Source organism: Chiloscyllium plagiosum, unplaced genomic scaffold (assembly GCF_037043375.1).
Source record: "Chiloscyllium plagiosum isolate Xiang-an unplaced genomic scaffold, Cpla_swu_hap1 HiC_scaffold_4, whole genome shotgun sequence".
NCBI lineage: Eukaryota > Metazoa > Chordata > Chondrichthyes > Orectolobiformes > Hemiscylliidae > Chiloscyllium > Chiloscyllium plagiosum.
Window position 1 is genome coordinate 139,821,366 of NW_028270142.1, and position 15,982 is coordinate 139,837,347.

The 15,982-nt window shown below is 42.6% G+C and overlaps 1 protein-coding gene across 3 annotated transcripts in view; it reads left to right on the forward strand.

Moving 5' to 3' along the window:
* Positions 1-15,982, forward strand: part of stk3 (serine/threonine kinase 3 (STE20 homolog, yeast)) — a 449,830-nt gene that overhangs the window by 94,616 nt on the left and 339,232 nt on the right. For all 3 annotated transcript variants that reach the window (XR_006311343.2, XM_043687660.2, XM_043687663.2), the window contains exon 3: positions 9,017-9,145. Coding sequence is in view for 2 of the 3 variants with exons in the window: in XM_043687660.2 (XP_043543595.2) it covers positions 9,017-9,145 (129 nt within the window). In the remaining variant the exon portion in view is untranslated. The remainder of the gene's footprint in view (positions 1-9,016; positions 9,146-15,982) is intronic.

Consider the following 15,982-nt stretch of genomic DNA (forward strand, 5'->3'; position numbering starts at 1 on the left):
GCATCTTATCTGAAAATCCAAATCTACTAAGTCTCTCATCTCCCCTTTATCAATTTTGTTGGTAAATCCTCAAAAAACCCCAAGATCATCAAACACGATTTACCATTTGCAATTCCATGCCTACTGTGTCCAATCAGATCATTATTATACAGTATCTATTTATCATATCCTTTATAATAGATTTTAGCATTTTACTCCTACTGATGTAAGATTGCCAGATCTGTAGTTCCCTGATTTATTTCTTACTCCTTGCTTAAATATTGGGGTGACATTTGATAGCTTCCAATTCGCAGGGTCACTAACCATCTTTGTCATTACCTTCTTTAACACTCTAGGATATAGAATATCAGGTCCCAGGAACTTTCAGCCCCATTAATGACTCCAGTACAACCTTCTTTGTAATATTGATTTTCTCAATTCCTCATTGTCCCTTGTCCTTTCAATCTCTAATTCTGGGAGATTTATTGTAATTTCCTCAGTGAAAACATTCACGAGATTATCATTTAACTTTGCTCCCATTTCTCTATTCCCCTTTATAAATTGTCCTGACTCTCTGTACCAGACTCAATTCAACTTAGCTAATGTTTTATTTTTATGTACCAATAGAAGATTTTATAGACTTATATTTGGAAGATTGTGTGCATATTTTATTCTCCCTTTTCTTATTAACTTTTCTTCTCCAGTGAAGGTGTGATATAGGATGTGTGGTGCTGAACTTACGTTTTCTACTTTTCTGACTCCATGCCATTTATTTTTGTGGTCATTGGTGGGTTGGGAAGACCTTGGGTGCAAACTCACTCATACCTCTTCTGAGGTTGGGTTTCTATTGTGAGGACAATAGGAAAATCACATTTTCTCCCACACACTACTTTTGTGCACTGGTGTGGATTTTATAAGCCAAAGAGGAATTAGAGAATTTGTGACCACAACTGGAAACCTGTTTGAGAAGTGGGGGATATTTTGAAAGATTAACTATAAATTGTCTTAAGACTGTCAAATGTCAGCATTAGATGCCAAATTGTAACATGGATCTGTTTTTAATGCAGTGATTCATCATAAGGCACAGGTAGTTTGTCTCTTGCCTTGACAATTACCATATAATTCTGATGTATTGCATTGCTTTTCCAATTATCAAAAATGCTGCGATGCATTAAAATTGTACAGAAAAGAAGTCCTGTCTGCCTTTGTCTATAGGAACATAGGAACTAGAAGTGAGAGTTGGCAGTTCAACCCTTCGAGCCTCCTCTGCCATTTAACATGATTATGGCTGATTTTATCCTGGTCTCAACTCCACTTTCTTGCCTGGTCCCCATAGCCCTTTATCCCGCTTTTTATCAGAAACCTATCTATTTATTTCTTGATTCTGTTGATTGATTCTGCCACCACTGCACTCTGGTACATTGTGTTCCATAGATTCACAACCCTTTGAGAAAGTGGTTTCTCCTTATCTCAGTTTCGAACCTACCTCTTCTCACTCTATATATCTATGACTACTTCTAGACTGTCCCACAAGGGGAACATATGTTCAATGTCTCCATTATCAATTCCCTTCAGCATTTTTTATACCTCCATCAGATCTCCTCTCATTCTTTGGAACTCCAGCGAGTACAAGCCTGAGCTATTCAATTGCTCCTTATATGACAACCTTTTCATCCCTTAGATCAATCTAGTGAACCTGCTCAACTGTCACCAGTGCCACTACATCCTTCCTGAAGTAAGGAGACCAAAACTGCCTACAGTGCTCCAGGTGTGGTCTCACCAATGTCTTATATAATTGTAATGACACTTCTTTACATCTATGAAGTTAAAAATCATACAATATCACGTTATAGTCCAATAGATTTATTTGAAAGTACAAGCTTTCAGAGCGCGGCATTAGCTACCTGACAAAGGAGCAGTGCTCCGAAAGCTTGTACTTTCAAATAAACCTTTTGGACTATAACCTGGTATTGTGTGATTTTTAACTTTGTCCACCCCAGTTCAGCACTGGCACCTCTATATTATTACTCCTATAATCCAGTACTTTTGTAATAAATGCCAAGATTCCATTTACCTTTCTTATTATATACTGCAAGTGCATACCGAATTTCTATTATTCATGCGCAAGGATGCCAGGATCCCTCTGTACTGATGCACTTTGAATCTGTTTCCCATTTAAATAATAATTTGCTGAGTTATTTTTCTGGCCAAAATGGACAACCTTGCATTAAACTCCATCTGTCAGACTCTGGCCCATTCTCCGAACCTATCAATATCTGGCTGTAAACCCTTTATCTCCTCGTCACAGCCTGCTTTCCCAACTATCTCCCAAAGTTTGCAATTTTTGCTATGTTACACTCTGCCTCTTTTATAGATCATTTATATAGATTAAAAATAGTTGGGGTCTGGGAACTGAACCAGTTACAGTTATAGTTCACCATTCAGACAAAGACCTGTTTATTCTGACCCCTGCTTTCTGTCAGTCTGCAAATCCAAGCTAAAACTCTACCCTTAACCCCCTGGGATCTGACCTTCTGGGTGAGTCTTTTATGCGACAATTTGTCAGATTCCTTTTGGAAAGCTGGCTGTACCACATTCACTGGATTCCCGTTATTCACCTTGCTGGTTATTCCTTGAAGAACTCCAGCAAATTGGTCAAATATGATGTGCCCTTCATGAAACAGTGCTGACACTGGTGAATTGATCTTTGCTTGTCCAATTGTTCAGTTATCTCCTCCTTTATCACTGACTCCAGCAATTTCCCCACTGCAGAGGTCAAAATAACTAGTCTAAAGTTGGCATCTTTTTGCCTATCTCCCATTTTTCAATAACGACGTCACATTAGCATGTTTCTAATCCATTGGTACCTATTCACAATCCAGGGAATTTTAGAGTATCATTACTAATACATCCACTGTCTCTGCTGCCACCTCCTTTAATACCCAACGGTGCGGACCATGAGGCCCCGGGAACTTATCTACTTTTAAACCCACCAATTTATTTAATAACATCTCCCAGTTAAAGTTATTTCACCAAGTTGCCCTTTAGCAATTTTTGGGAATAAATTACTATTTTCCACTGTGAAAACAAGTGATTTATATGCCTGACAGCTTTGACCATTCAAAAACAACTGCTTCTGAAAATTAGAAAATAAAAATTTGTGCTTCTCCTTACCATTGATTAAAAGATACTCTGTTTTGAAATGAAAATGGAACGCTTTCATATTAGAACATAGAACAGTCGAGCATTGAATTAGGCTCTTGTCTGCACTTACTATGTTGCCATTCTAAACTAATCCCATTTGTGTGCACATGGTCCATACCCCTCTATTCCCTGTCAGTTCTTGTATTTGTCTAAATGCCTTTTAAATGTTCCTATAGTATCTGCTTCTGTGGCCTCCCTGTCAGCATGTTCCAGGTACCTCTGTGTTTTAAAAAAAAGTTCCTTATACATCTCCTTTAAGCTTTCCCCCTTTCACTTCAACCTATGCCCCCATTTGACATTTCCACCCTGGGAGAAAGACTCCGACTGTTTACCCTATCTATGCCTCTCATAATTTTATATACTTCTACAAGATTGCCCAAATTTTGTCCAACCTCTCTTTATAGTTAATAGCATCCATTCCAGGCCACGTCATGGTAATCCTCTTTTGCACCCTCTCCAAAATTTTCACATTCTTCCTATAGCATGGTGACCAGAACTGCACACAATACTCAAAATGTGGCAGAACTGAAGTTTTATATAGCTGCAATATGACTTGTCAACTTTTATGCTGAGTGCCCTGACTGATGCAGACAAGGATGTCATGCACCTTCTTTACTACGGCATCCGAGGAGCAGGGGATTCGACGTTTCGGGCATAAGCCCTTCTTCAGGAATGAGGCTGGTGCGCCAAGCGGGCTGAGACAAAAGGTGGGGGAGAGTTTGGGGGAGGAGCGCTGGGAATACCATAGGCGGAAGGAGGTGAGGGTGAGGTTGATAGGCCGGAGAGGGGGTGGGGGTGGAGAGGTCCCCTCCCCCCACCTTATCTCAGTCCCAACCCCCGGATTCAGCACTGCCCTCTTTACCTGCAGTCATCTTCCCGACCTCTCTGCCCCCAACCCCTCTCCGGCCTATCACCCTCACCCTCACCTCCTTCCACCTATTGTATTCCCAGTGCCCCCCCCCCCCCCCCCCCCCACCCCCCCCACCTTTTATCTCAGCCCGCTTGGCACACCAGCCTCATTCCTGAAGAAGGGCTTATGCCCGAAACATCGATTCTCCTGCTCCTCGGATGCTGCCTGGCCTGCTGCGCTTTTCCAGCACTACACTTTCCAACTCTGGTCTCCAGCATCTGCAGTCCTCACTTTCTCCTACCTTCTTTACTACCTTAGCAACTTGTTTTGCCACATTCAGGGAGCTATGGACTTGCACACCAAGACTCTTTTGAATGTCAGTGCTCTTAAGGATCGTGCCATTTACTATACCTTACCCTTGCATTTGACCTCCCAAAATGCATCATCTCACACTAGTGTAGATTTCTCAACCCAGCATTCCAATTGATCTATATCCTGCTGTAACCTCTGATAACCTTCCTCACGAGCCACACTCCACCAATTTTTGTTTCGTCTGCAAACTTACTAATCAAAGCACCTATATTTTCATCCAAATCATTTATATAAGTTACAAACAGTAGAGCTCCCAGCATTGATACTTGTGGGCACCACTGGTTACAGACCCCCAGTCAGAAAAACATCCTTCCACAACTACCCTTTCTCTTCTATGACCAAGCAAGTTTTGTATCCCACTTACCAACTCACCATGGATCTCATGTGAGGGAACTTGTCAAATGCTCTAGTGAAGTCCATATAGATAGCCTCATCAATCATCTTCGTCACTTCCTTAAAAACAATTCAATCAAATTTCTGAGACAAAACTTCCCCTTCAAAGAGGCATGCTGACTATCTCTAAAATGTCCATTCTTTTCCAAATGCGGTTAAGTCCTCTGAACCTTAGAACCTCTGATAGTAATTTCCCTATTACTAATGTAAAGCTCACCGGCCCATAATTTCCTGGATTGTTCCTGTTGCCCCTCTTAAACAAAGGAACAACACTGATTCTTTGCTATTCTTTTGTGATTATTCGCCTATGTATTGATTGCTTTTAGAAATTCTCCTGGAATCAACTGACAAATTCTGCCATATCCAGGCCCTGGCACAAAAGGAGTCCCAGTCAATATTGGAAAAGCTAAAATCATCCACTACACAACTCTGTTGTCTTTCCACAATCTGCTGAAATATCTGTTTCTCAATCTTCAACTGGTGTTGGAGACCTGTACTTTAATCCCATCATGATGATATTCCTTTCTTATTGTTGAGTTCTTCCTGTATGGCCTAGCTGGATGAGCCTCCAAGATGTCCTTCTCTCTTAGTGCAACTGTGACATTTTCCTTAATCAGTCATGCAACTCCCACCCCCCTCCCTTTACATCTTTCTCTATCACACCTGAAACATTTTAATGCTGGAATGTTGAGCTGCTAGTCTGGCCCTTCTCTCGACCAAGTTTCTGTAATGGTTACAACGTTGTAATTCCCCGCACTAATCCATTCTGTAACCTTATTGCCCTATTTGTTATACTTTTTGCATAAATATACTTCAGACTACATACATTCAACTATATTATCTTCCTTTTTCTGGCCTCACTAGTACAAGGCACAGGAAGTAATCCCGTGATTACAATCCGGAGGTCCAGTTTTTCAACTTCCTACCTGTCCTGTCATGTCATGTGCATTAACTTTGCCCTGCCCATTCTTCCTATTAGACTGATTTTAAGTTTAGATTAGATTAGATTACTTACAGTGTGGAAACAGGCCCTTCGGCCCAACAAGTCCACACCAACCCTCTGAAGAGCAACCCACCCAGACCCATTCCCCTACATTTACCCCTTAACCTAACACTACGGGCAGTTTAGCATGGCCAATTCACCTAACCTGCACATTTTTGGACAGTGGGAGGAAACCGGAGAACCCGGAGGAAGCCCACGCAGACATGGGGAGAATGTACAAATTCCACACAGACCGTTGCCTGAGGAGGGAATTGAACCCGGGTCTCTGGCGCTGTGAGGCAGCAGTGCTAACCACTGAGCCACCGTGCTGCCCTTTACTTCTCCTCAAACACTCCACATGTTGACCTATTGCTTTGGTTCCCACCCGACTGCTACACTTGTTTAAACTCTCCTGAGTGGCACTTGGAAATCTCCTGCAAGGTCGCCCTCAAATTTAGGTGCAACCTGTCCTTCATGCGCAGGTCCTCCCGGCTCTGGAAGAGATCCCAGTGATCCAGATATGTGAAGCCATCGCTCTTATACCAGCTGTTTAGCCACACATTCAACTATATTATCTTCCTTTTTCTGGCCTCACTAGTATAAGGCACAGGAACTAATCTCGTGATTACAACCTGGAGGTCCAGTTTTTCAACTTCCTACCTAACTCCCTAAATTCCCTTTGAAGGATCTCATCTCTCTTCCTGCATATGTCGTTACTGCCAATTTGAATCAAAACTTCTGGCTGCTCATCCTCTTCTTTTAGGATGTCCGATGCTTGCTAAGAGACATCTTTGACCTTGGCACCAAGGAGGCAACACATCCTGGAGTCTCGACCGTGATCACAGAAACACCTATCTGTGCCTCTGAGTATACAGTCTTCTATTACTAATACTTTGACTCTCCCTCCTGCACAACAGAGCCAATCGTGCTGTCACTGATTTTGGCTTCTGCTGTTGCTTTCTTCTGACAAGTAATTCCTCTTCCCAACAGTATTAAAAATAGTATAGTTCTTTGAGGGAGGAATAGCTACCGGGAATTCTTACACTGCAGCGGACAGCTGGAACTAACAAACGGAAGCGGCAGGTACAAATCACTATAAATGCCGGAGGAAACGTCACAGAAGCGCTTCACAGGAGGCTCCCAAGCACTGAGGATGTCATCTAGACAGGGGACGAAACGTCTGTAACACAAATTCCCAGCTCGGCGAACAGAACCACAACAAATAACAAAGAGGATTGACGACGGCAGAGCGGTGGACGTTATGTACATGGACTTCAGTAAGGTGTTCGACAAGGTTCCCCATGGGAGACTGGTTAGCAAGGTTAGATCTCACAGAATACAGGGAGAACTCGCCATTTGGATACAGAACCGGCTTGAAGGTAGAAGACAAAGTGGTGGTGGATGGTTGTTTTTCAGACTGGAGGCCTGTGATCAGTGGAGTGCCACAAGGATTAGTGCTGGGTCCACTACTTTTCGTCATTTATACAAATGATTTGGATGTGAACATAGGAGATATGGTTGACGAGTTTGCAGATTGGAAGTGTAGTGGACAGCGAAGAGGGTTATCTCAGATTACAACAGGATCTTGATCAGATGGGCCAATGGGCTGAGGAGTGGCAGATGGAATTTAATTTAGATAAATGCGAGGTGCTGCATTTTGTGAAAGCAAATCTTAGCAGGACTTATACTATACACTTAAAGGTAAGGTCCTAGGGAGTGTTGCTGAACAAAGAGACCTTGGAGTGCAGGTTCATAGCTCCTTGAAAGTAGCGTTGAAGGTAGATAGGATAATGAAGAAGGTGTTTGGTATGCTTTCCTTTATTGGTCAGAGTATTGAGTACAGGAGCTGGGAGGTCATGTTGTGACTGTATAGTACATTGGTTAGGCCACTGTTGGAATATTGCATGCAATTCTGGTCTCCTTCCTTTCCGAAAGATGTTGTGCAACTTGAAAGGGTTCAGAAAAGATTTGTAAGGATGTTGCCAGTGTTGGAGGAATTGAGCAGAGGTTGAATAGGCTAGGGCTGTTTTCCCTGGAGCGTTTTCGGTTCGCGAACTGGGTCCTGGAACAGATTAAGTTCGTAAATCGAGCCGCTACTGTAGAAGTATTGGAGAAAGTACAAAAAAGATCTAAAAGGATGTTACCAGAATTAGGAGGATGCATCTATTAGGAATGGTTCAGCAGTGATTTTTTTTTCTATTCTATAGAGAAGATCTGAAGGGGACCTTTAAAATCACAAAACGCTTGCTTAGCTGGATTAGACAAAATTATCTCTATGTCTAGAACAATGTAAATATATGATAGCCACCATTAATACAAATAAACAAATTAGGAGGAATGTCTTTGCAAAAGAGTGAATGTGTAAACAAAATGTGATTCATATATATTGGTATTTAGTATTTCAGACTTTAATATCCTTAGCAATATTTTATATAGATATGAGGTCAGCTTCAACATATTTGCACGAATCTATCTCTACCCCTTCACCACCTCTCTTGAACCGTCTATGAACTATCAGATTGATGTTGAATTTCCAGGCTTGGACTAGCAATGGTTTTCTTCGGCTAAACCTTTAAAGATAATAGATTTAGTCTTCATTGTGGCATAATTACAAGTAAATGCTTGTTGAGCCAAATGTTGAAGAATTAGGATTGGTCAGAGGAGAAAGTTGTAATGAAGGCTTTAAAAGAGGTAGGGGAGTAGAAGAGATTGAGGGACTTGAGGAAGGAAAACGGTACTCTTGCTACTGATTATTTTCTTTGTGTCCATCTTGATGTCACTTTGCTCCTTTAAGACATTTCACTTGTTCTAGCTTATGTGACTTAATATGATCTTCTATGGCTGAGTTTCATACAATGTAATAGGCTCCAGTAAACTACCTTGGGATATTTTATTACTTTAGAGGTGCTGTACAGATTTAAGTTGCTGTGCATTGTTAATATAGCAGGTCAGCTCAAGTAACACCATTTTATAATATTTTAGATAAACATCATGTAATATATTCTTAATAAATGTGACTTCAAGTAAATTAGGTAGGGTGTTTTGTCTTGGTCTTCTATAATTTTGATGATCAAGAAATTGTTCATGATACAAAAGGGCCAGAGAAAATAGGCTGAAATGGAATTTCCTTCATGTGTTAAAATTAGGGGATGCACTTAGTACAGCATTTTAAAAAAATTCCTTTAAAGTAGTAATTTTTTTGGTATTTATTTAAATACATCTTTTCTTTTTTTCAGATCTTATGGCAGTGTTTTTAAAGCAATCCATAAAGAATCTGGCCAAGTTGTTGCAATAAAGCAAGTGCCAGTGGAGTCCGACCTGCAGGAAATTATTAAGGAAATTTCAATAATGCAACAATGTGATAGGTATGAGCAGTGGAATGTGGTAATTTTAGTTAACGGTATAGTGTATTTTGCAGATGTTTACCTTCAAATGTTATAATTTAGTGAGCATGTAAAACCTGAATGTTTCGATAAGCGCTAACTGCTGACATACTATTTTCAGATAAAATTCACTGAATAAAAGTAGAACAACTGAAATATGGGTTTAGAACATCTGGCTTCAATCTCTTGCTGTCCTTTCTCAAGTGCTTCTCTTTAAAAGATGCCTTTGAGGCTAGTATTCTGAACAATCTTTGTATTTGTGTACTTCTTTAGGAATTTAAAAGCTGTTGATTAGTAACTGGTAATAAACATCTGACTCTTTGGCTATCAAAAAATGTGTTAATCCTGTAGCTACTGGTCTGAGACTAATAAGTGCAGAATCTGTTATAGACAGGTTGTGCTTTGTTCACGCGACCTGACACTTAATTGAATTCATAAGACTCTTCACATGCCTACTTATAAGCTCAAAGCCCCATGCATTATTAGATCATAAATGGCTTGGGAATCTCAAAGCATTGAAGGAAATTTTGATGTAAGATTTTGAAATGCTCAAATGGCTTGATTTGATGTTAGAATTGTTTTTGTGTGCTTTCATATTTAGATATTTGCTCGAGGGATGGGTGGAGGGGGCATGGTTTGGCTCCTTCAAATTTTGACTGGCAGCAGAGGTTGAGAGTACATTAGGAGTTGTTAGGAAGTCACATTACATAAAATATTGCTGAAGGTACTTACATTTTGAAGAAGTCCAGAAAATGGATTTATTTTAAGTTTTGGGAAATGACTGGAATGGTTTCTTTAAAAGAGGTAATTGAAAAATCACTGTAAACATTGGAGATTTGTTTTTAACAAAGCTTTCTATCAATGACATGACTGGTAATAGCTGTTTCGTTGTGAATCCCTACTGGAGCTAAACAATGACTTTGAGAGGCGCTTATTTTATCTCTTCCAGTTGGAGGGATACCTGATAAGAGCAAGCTGACTTGAAGGAAGCTTGCTAAGAACAAACTGTCTAGCTGATTACTGTCTTTTTCTGAAAAGAAAACTTCTCTTGTTGAGCTCAGGATGAAGCCAGTTTGTATTTTTCGAAGAATAATGGAAGAAACATCTTGAGTGTATTTCCTGAGCAAGCTGTATCTGCAAAGTTTCAGAGACAATTGAGCAAAATTAGTGACTTGCCTATATAAGCCAGAAGATTCTATGCTTTATCAAGAATAACCCACTGACCAAAGAGGTTTTTTTTTCAGAAGCTTGCACAGCAATTGCCCTCTTTTCCTGATGCGTGTGCATGTCCATTGGGGATATTTTGAGAAATAAGCATTTATTCTTTTTCTTATGTATATGTTAACTGATTATTGCATCTTTGTTGAATAAGCTTAAAAATGTGTTGCTGGAAAAGCGCAGCAGGTCAGGCAGCATCAAAGGAACAGGAGTATCAACGTTTCGGGCATAAGTCCTTCTTCAGGAATGAGGAGGGTGTGCCAAGCAGGCTAAGATAAAAGGTAGGGAGGAGGGACTTGGGGGAGGGGTGCTGGAAATATGATAGGTGGAAGGAGGTTAAGGTGAGGGTGATAGGCCGGAGAGGGGGTGGGGGCGGAGAGGTCGGGAAGAAGATTGCAGGTCAAGAAGGCGGTGCTGAGTCTGAGGGTTGGGACTGAGAAAAGGTGGGGGGAGGGGAAATGAGGAAGCTGGAGAAATCTGTATTCATCCTTTGTGGTTGGAGGGTTCCTAGGCGGAAGATGAGGCACTCTTCCTCCAGGCGTCGTGTTGTCATGGTCTGGCAATGGAGGAGGCCAAGGACCTGCGTATCCTTGGCGGAGTGGGAGGGGGAGTTAAAGTGTTCAGCCACAGGGCGGTTGGGTTGGTTGGTGCGGATGTCCCAGAGGTGTTCTCTGAAATGTTCCGCAAGTAGGTGGCCTGTCTCCCCAACGTATAGGAGGCCACATCGGGTGCAGCGGATGCAGTAAATGATGTGTGTGGAGGTGCAGGTGTATTTCTGTTGGATATGGAAGGATCCCTTGGGGCCTTGGAGGGAAGTGAGGGGGGAGGTGTGGGCGCAAGTTTTGCATTTCTTGCGGTTGCAGGGGAAGGTGCCGGGAGTGGAGGTTGGGTTGGTGGGGGGTGTGGATCTGACGAGGGAGTCGCGGAGGGAGTGGTCTTTCCGGAACGCTGATAGGAGTGGGGAGGGAAATATATCCTTGGTGGTTGGGTCTGTTTGGAGGTGGTGGAAATGACCAAGGATGATATGATGTATCTGGAGGTTAATGGGGTGGTGGGTGAGGACCAGTAGGTGTCTGTCCTGGTGGCGATTGGAGGGGCGGGGCTCCAGGGCGGAGGAGCGGGAAGTGGAGGAGATGCGGTGGAGAGCATCGTCGATCACGTCTGGGGGGAAATTGCGGTCTTTGAAGAAGGAGGCCATCTGGGTTGTTCGGTACTGGAACTGGTCCTCCTGGGAGCAGATGCTGTGGAGACGAAGGAATTGGGAATATGGGATGGCGTTTTTACAGGGGGCAGGGTGGGAGGAGGTGTAGTTGAGGTAGCTGTGAGAGTCGGTCGGTTTATAGTAAATGTCCGTGTTGATTCGGTCGCCCGAGATAGAAATGGAGAGGTCGAGAAAGGGGAGGGAGGAGTCTGAGACGGTCCAGGTAAATTTGAGGTCGGGGTGGAAGGTGTTGGTAAAGTGGATGAACTGTTCAACCTCCACGAGAGTGCCAACAAAGAGAAACTAAATTATTACTTTGTGTATATTTCCACTGAGTAACATGTAAGAAATCTTATAGAATTAGAGATTAAGTTACTAGGAAGCATTAGGAATTGAAAGGAGCTAGTAATAGTGGGAAGGCTGTATTGGAGAAATTGATGGGATGAAAGTGGATGAATCCTCTGATGATATTCTTCATCCTAAAGCACTGAACGAGGTGCCAACAAAGATAATCAACTCATTAATTTAAAAATCACACAACAGCAGGTTATAGTCCAAAGATTTATTTGGAAGTACTGACTTTCGGAGTGCTGCTCCTTCATCAGGTAGTTGTGGAGAATAAGATTGTAAGACACAGAATTTATAGCAAATGTTTACATTGTGATGTAACTGAAATTATATATTGAAAAAGATCTGGATTGTTTGTTAAGTCTCTCATCTTTTAGAATGACCATGTTGGATTCAGTTCTTTCATATGTAAATTGCAAAACTTTTCTTGAACGGTTACATTCTCAAGTGAACTTTAACAATTGGTGTCATGTTGGCCCAGATAATGCATTGAAAGTGCGAGCTGCCCTGTGTGAGACTGTCTCTGCTAAAATGGTCAGACTGATTCTAATCTAAAAACAGATTTACAGAATCTTACATGGTTTCATGCAGTTTTTGAGCAAAGTGAAATGTAATTCTGCAAGTACAAATTCACCCTACAAACTTGTGTGTGCGTGTCTTTTGAGTGAGTGTGTGTATATGTGTGAGTGTAAAGGGGTATAAGTCTGTGAGAGGGTGTGTGTTGGAGTGTGTGTATGAGCATAAGAGAGAGGTTCTGCATGAGTGTGTGATTTCAGGAGAGTGTGTGTGTGTGTAGTGCAGTGCAGTGCACATTGCTCTATGCATGCACACACACACACTCCTGCACACGTACTGCATGAATCCATGTAAGATTCTGTAAATCTGTTTCTAGATTAGAATCAGTCTGACCATTGCGGCACAGACAGCCTCACACAGGGCAGCTCGCACCTACAATGCATTATCTCAGCCGACATGACACCAATTGTTAAAGTTCACTTGCGAATGTAACTTTAAAAAACGTTTGGCAATTTACATAGGAAAGAACTAAAACCACCCTGGTCATTCTAAAAGATGAGAGACTTTACAAACAATCCAGGTCTTTTTCAATATATAATTTCAGTTACATCACACTGTAAACTTTTGCTATAAATTCTGTGTCTTACAATTGTGTACTCCACAACTACCTGATGAAGGAGCAGCTCTCCAAAAGCTAGTGCTTCCAAATAAACCTGTTGGACTATAACCTGGTGTTGTGTGATTTTTAACGTTCTACACCCCAGTCCAACACCGGCATCTCCAAATCACAACTAATTAATGATTGCCTTCCAAAAAAACTATAGATTCTGTCATAATCTTGTAGATTGGAAGTGAGCAAATGTCACTGTACTATTTAAGAAAGGACTGAGAAAGAAAACTGAGAACCACTGACCTGCTAGAATCTAATGTAAAAAATATGATAAATGGAAATTTGAATAATCATGATCTGATTAGGCATAGTCAGCATGGATTTATGAATGAGAAATTCTGTTTGACAAGCTTGGAGCTTTTTTTGAGGATGTTATGAACAAAATAGAAAAACTGAATAGATAAACAAAGCTAAGGACATGGTTGCTGGGCCTCTTGCTGAGATATTTGTATCATCGATAGTCACAGGTGACATGTCAGAAGACTGGTGGTTGACTAATGTGGGACCACTATTTAAGAAAGGTGGTAAGGAAAAGCCAGGGAGCTATAGACCGGTGAGCCTGACATCGGTGGTGGGCATGTTGTTGAAGGAGATCCTGAGGGACAGGATTTACATGTATTTGGAAAGGCAAAGACTGATTAGGGATAGTCAGCCTGGCTTTGTGCATGAGAAATAATCTCTTGCAAACTTGATTGAGTTTTTTGAAGAAGTAACAAAGAGGATTGATGAGGGCAGAGCGGTGGACATGATCTCCAGAGGAACCTCGATTGTCTGAAGCTCACGGGCGGGAAGTATTTCATTCAGTTAATTGAACGCCATATAACATAGTTAGCCAAGCATTGGGACCTTGCGATCATGTTGGGATAATCCAAAATTCAGTTAATTGAATGCCGGATAATCGAGGTTCCCCTGTGTATGGAGTTTAGTAAAATGTTCAATAAGGTTCCTCATGGAACACTGGTTAGTAAGGTTACATCTCATGGAATACAGGGAGATCTAGCCATTTGGATACAGAATTGGTTCAAAGGTAGAAACAGAGGATGGTGGTGGAGAGTTGCTTCTCAGACTGGAGGCCTGTGACCAGTGGAGTGCCACAAGGATCAGTATAAATGATTTGGATGTGAACATCAGAGGTATGGTTAGTAAATTTGCAGATGACGCCAAAATTGGAGGTGTAGTGGACAGCAAAGAGGGTTATCTCAGATTACAACAGGATCATGGTCAGATGGGCCAATAGGCTGAGGAGTGGCAGATGGAGTTTAATTTAGATAAATGCAAGGCATTTTGGAAAAGCAAATCAGAGCAGGACTTATACACTTAATGGTTAGAGGTAAATGGCCTCCTTCTTTAGAGACCACAATTTCCCTTCCCACGTGGTTAAAGATGCCCTCCAACGCACCTCGTCCACATCCTGCACCTCCGCCCTCAGACCCCACCCCTCCAACCGTAACAAGGACAGAACGCCCCTGGTGCTCACCTTCCACCCTACCAACCTTCGCATACATCAAATCATCTGCCGACATTTCCGCCACCTCCAAAAAGACCCCACCACCAGGGATATATTTCCCTCCCCACCCCTTTCCGCCTTCCGCAAAGGCCATTCCCTCCGTGACTACCTGGTCAGGTCCACGCCCCCCTACAACCCACCCTCCCATCCTGGCACCTTCCCCTGCCACCGCAGGAACTGTAAAACCTGCGCCCACACCTCCTCCTTCACCTCTATCCAAGGCCCTAAAGGAGCCTTCCACATCCATCAAAGTTTTACCTGCACATCATTTATTGTATCCGTTGCTCCCGATGCGGTCTCCTCTACATTGGGGAGACTGGGCGCCTCCTAGCAGAGTGCTTGAGGGAACATCTCCGGGACACCTGCACCAATCAACCACACCGCCCCGTGGCCCAACATTTCAACTCCCCCTCCCACTCTGCCGAGGACATGGAGGTCCTGGGCCTCCTTCACCGCTGCTCCCTCACTACCAGACGCCTGGAGGAAGAACGCCTCATCTTCCGCCTCGGAACACTTCAACCCCAGGGCATCAATGTGGACTTCAACAGTTTCCTCATTTCCCCTTCCCCCACCTCTTCCTAGTTCCAAACTTCCAGCTCAGCACTGTCCCCATGACTTGTCCGGACTTGTCCTACCTGCCTATCTTCTTTTCCACCTTTCCACCCTCTCCTCCCTGACCTATCACCTTCATCCCCTCCCCCACTCACCTATTGTACTCTATGCTACTTTCTCCCCACCCCCACCCCCCTCTAGCTTATCTCTCCACGCTTCAGGCTCTCTGCCTTTATTCCTGATGAAGGGCTTTTGCCCGAAACGTCAATTTCGCTGCTCCTTGGATGCTGCCTGAACTGCTGTGCTCTTCCAGCACCACTAATCCAGAACTTAATGGTTAGATCCTAATGAGTGTTGCTGAGCAAAGGGACCTTGGAGTGCAGGGTCATAGTTCCTTAAGAGTAGAGTCACAGGTAGATAAGATAGTGAAGAAGGTGTTTCGTATGCTTTCCTTTATTGATCAGAGCATTGAGTACAGGAGTTGGGAGGTCATATTGTCGCTGCACAGGACATTGGTCTGGTCACTCCTGAAATATTGCATGCAGTTTTGGTCTCCTTCTTATTGGAAGGATGTTGTGAAACTTGAAAGGATTCAGAAAAGATTTACAAGGATGTTGCCAGGGTTGGAGGATTTGAGCTACAGGGAGAGGTTGAATAACCTGGGGCTGTTTTCCCTGGAGCATTGGAGTCTGAGGGTGACCTTATAGAGGTTTATAAAACCATGAGGAGCATGGATAGGATAAATAGACAAGGTCTTTTCCCTGGTGTGGGGGTGTCCAGAACTCTAGGGCATATGTTTAGGATGCG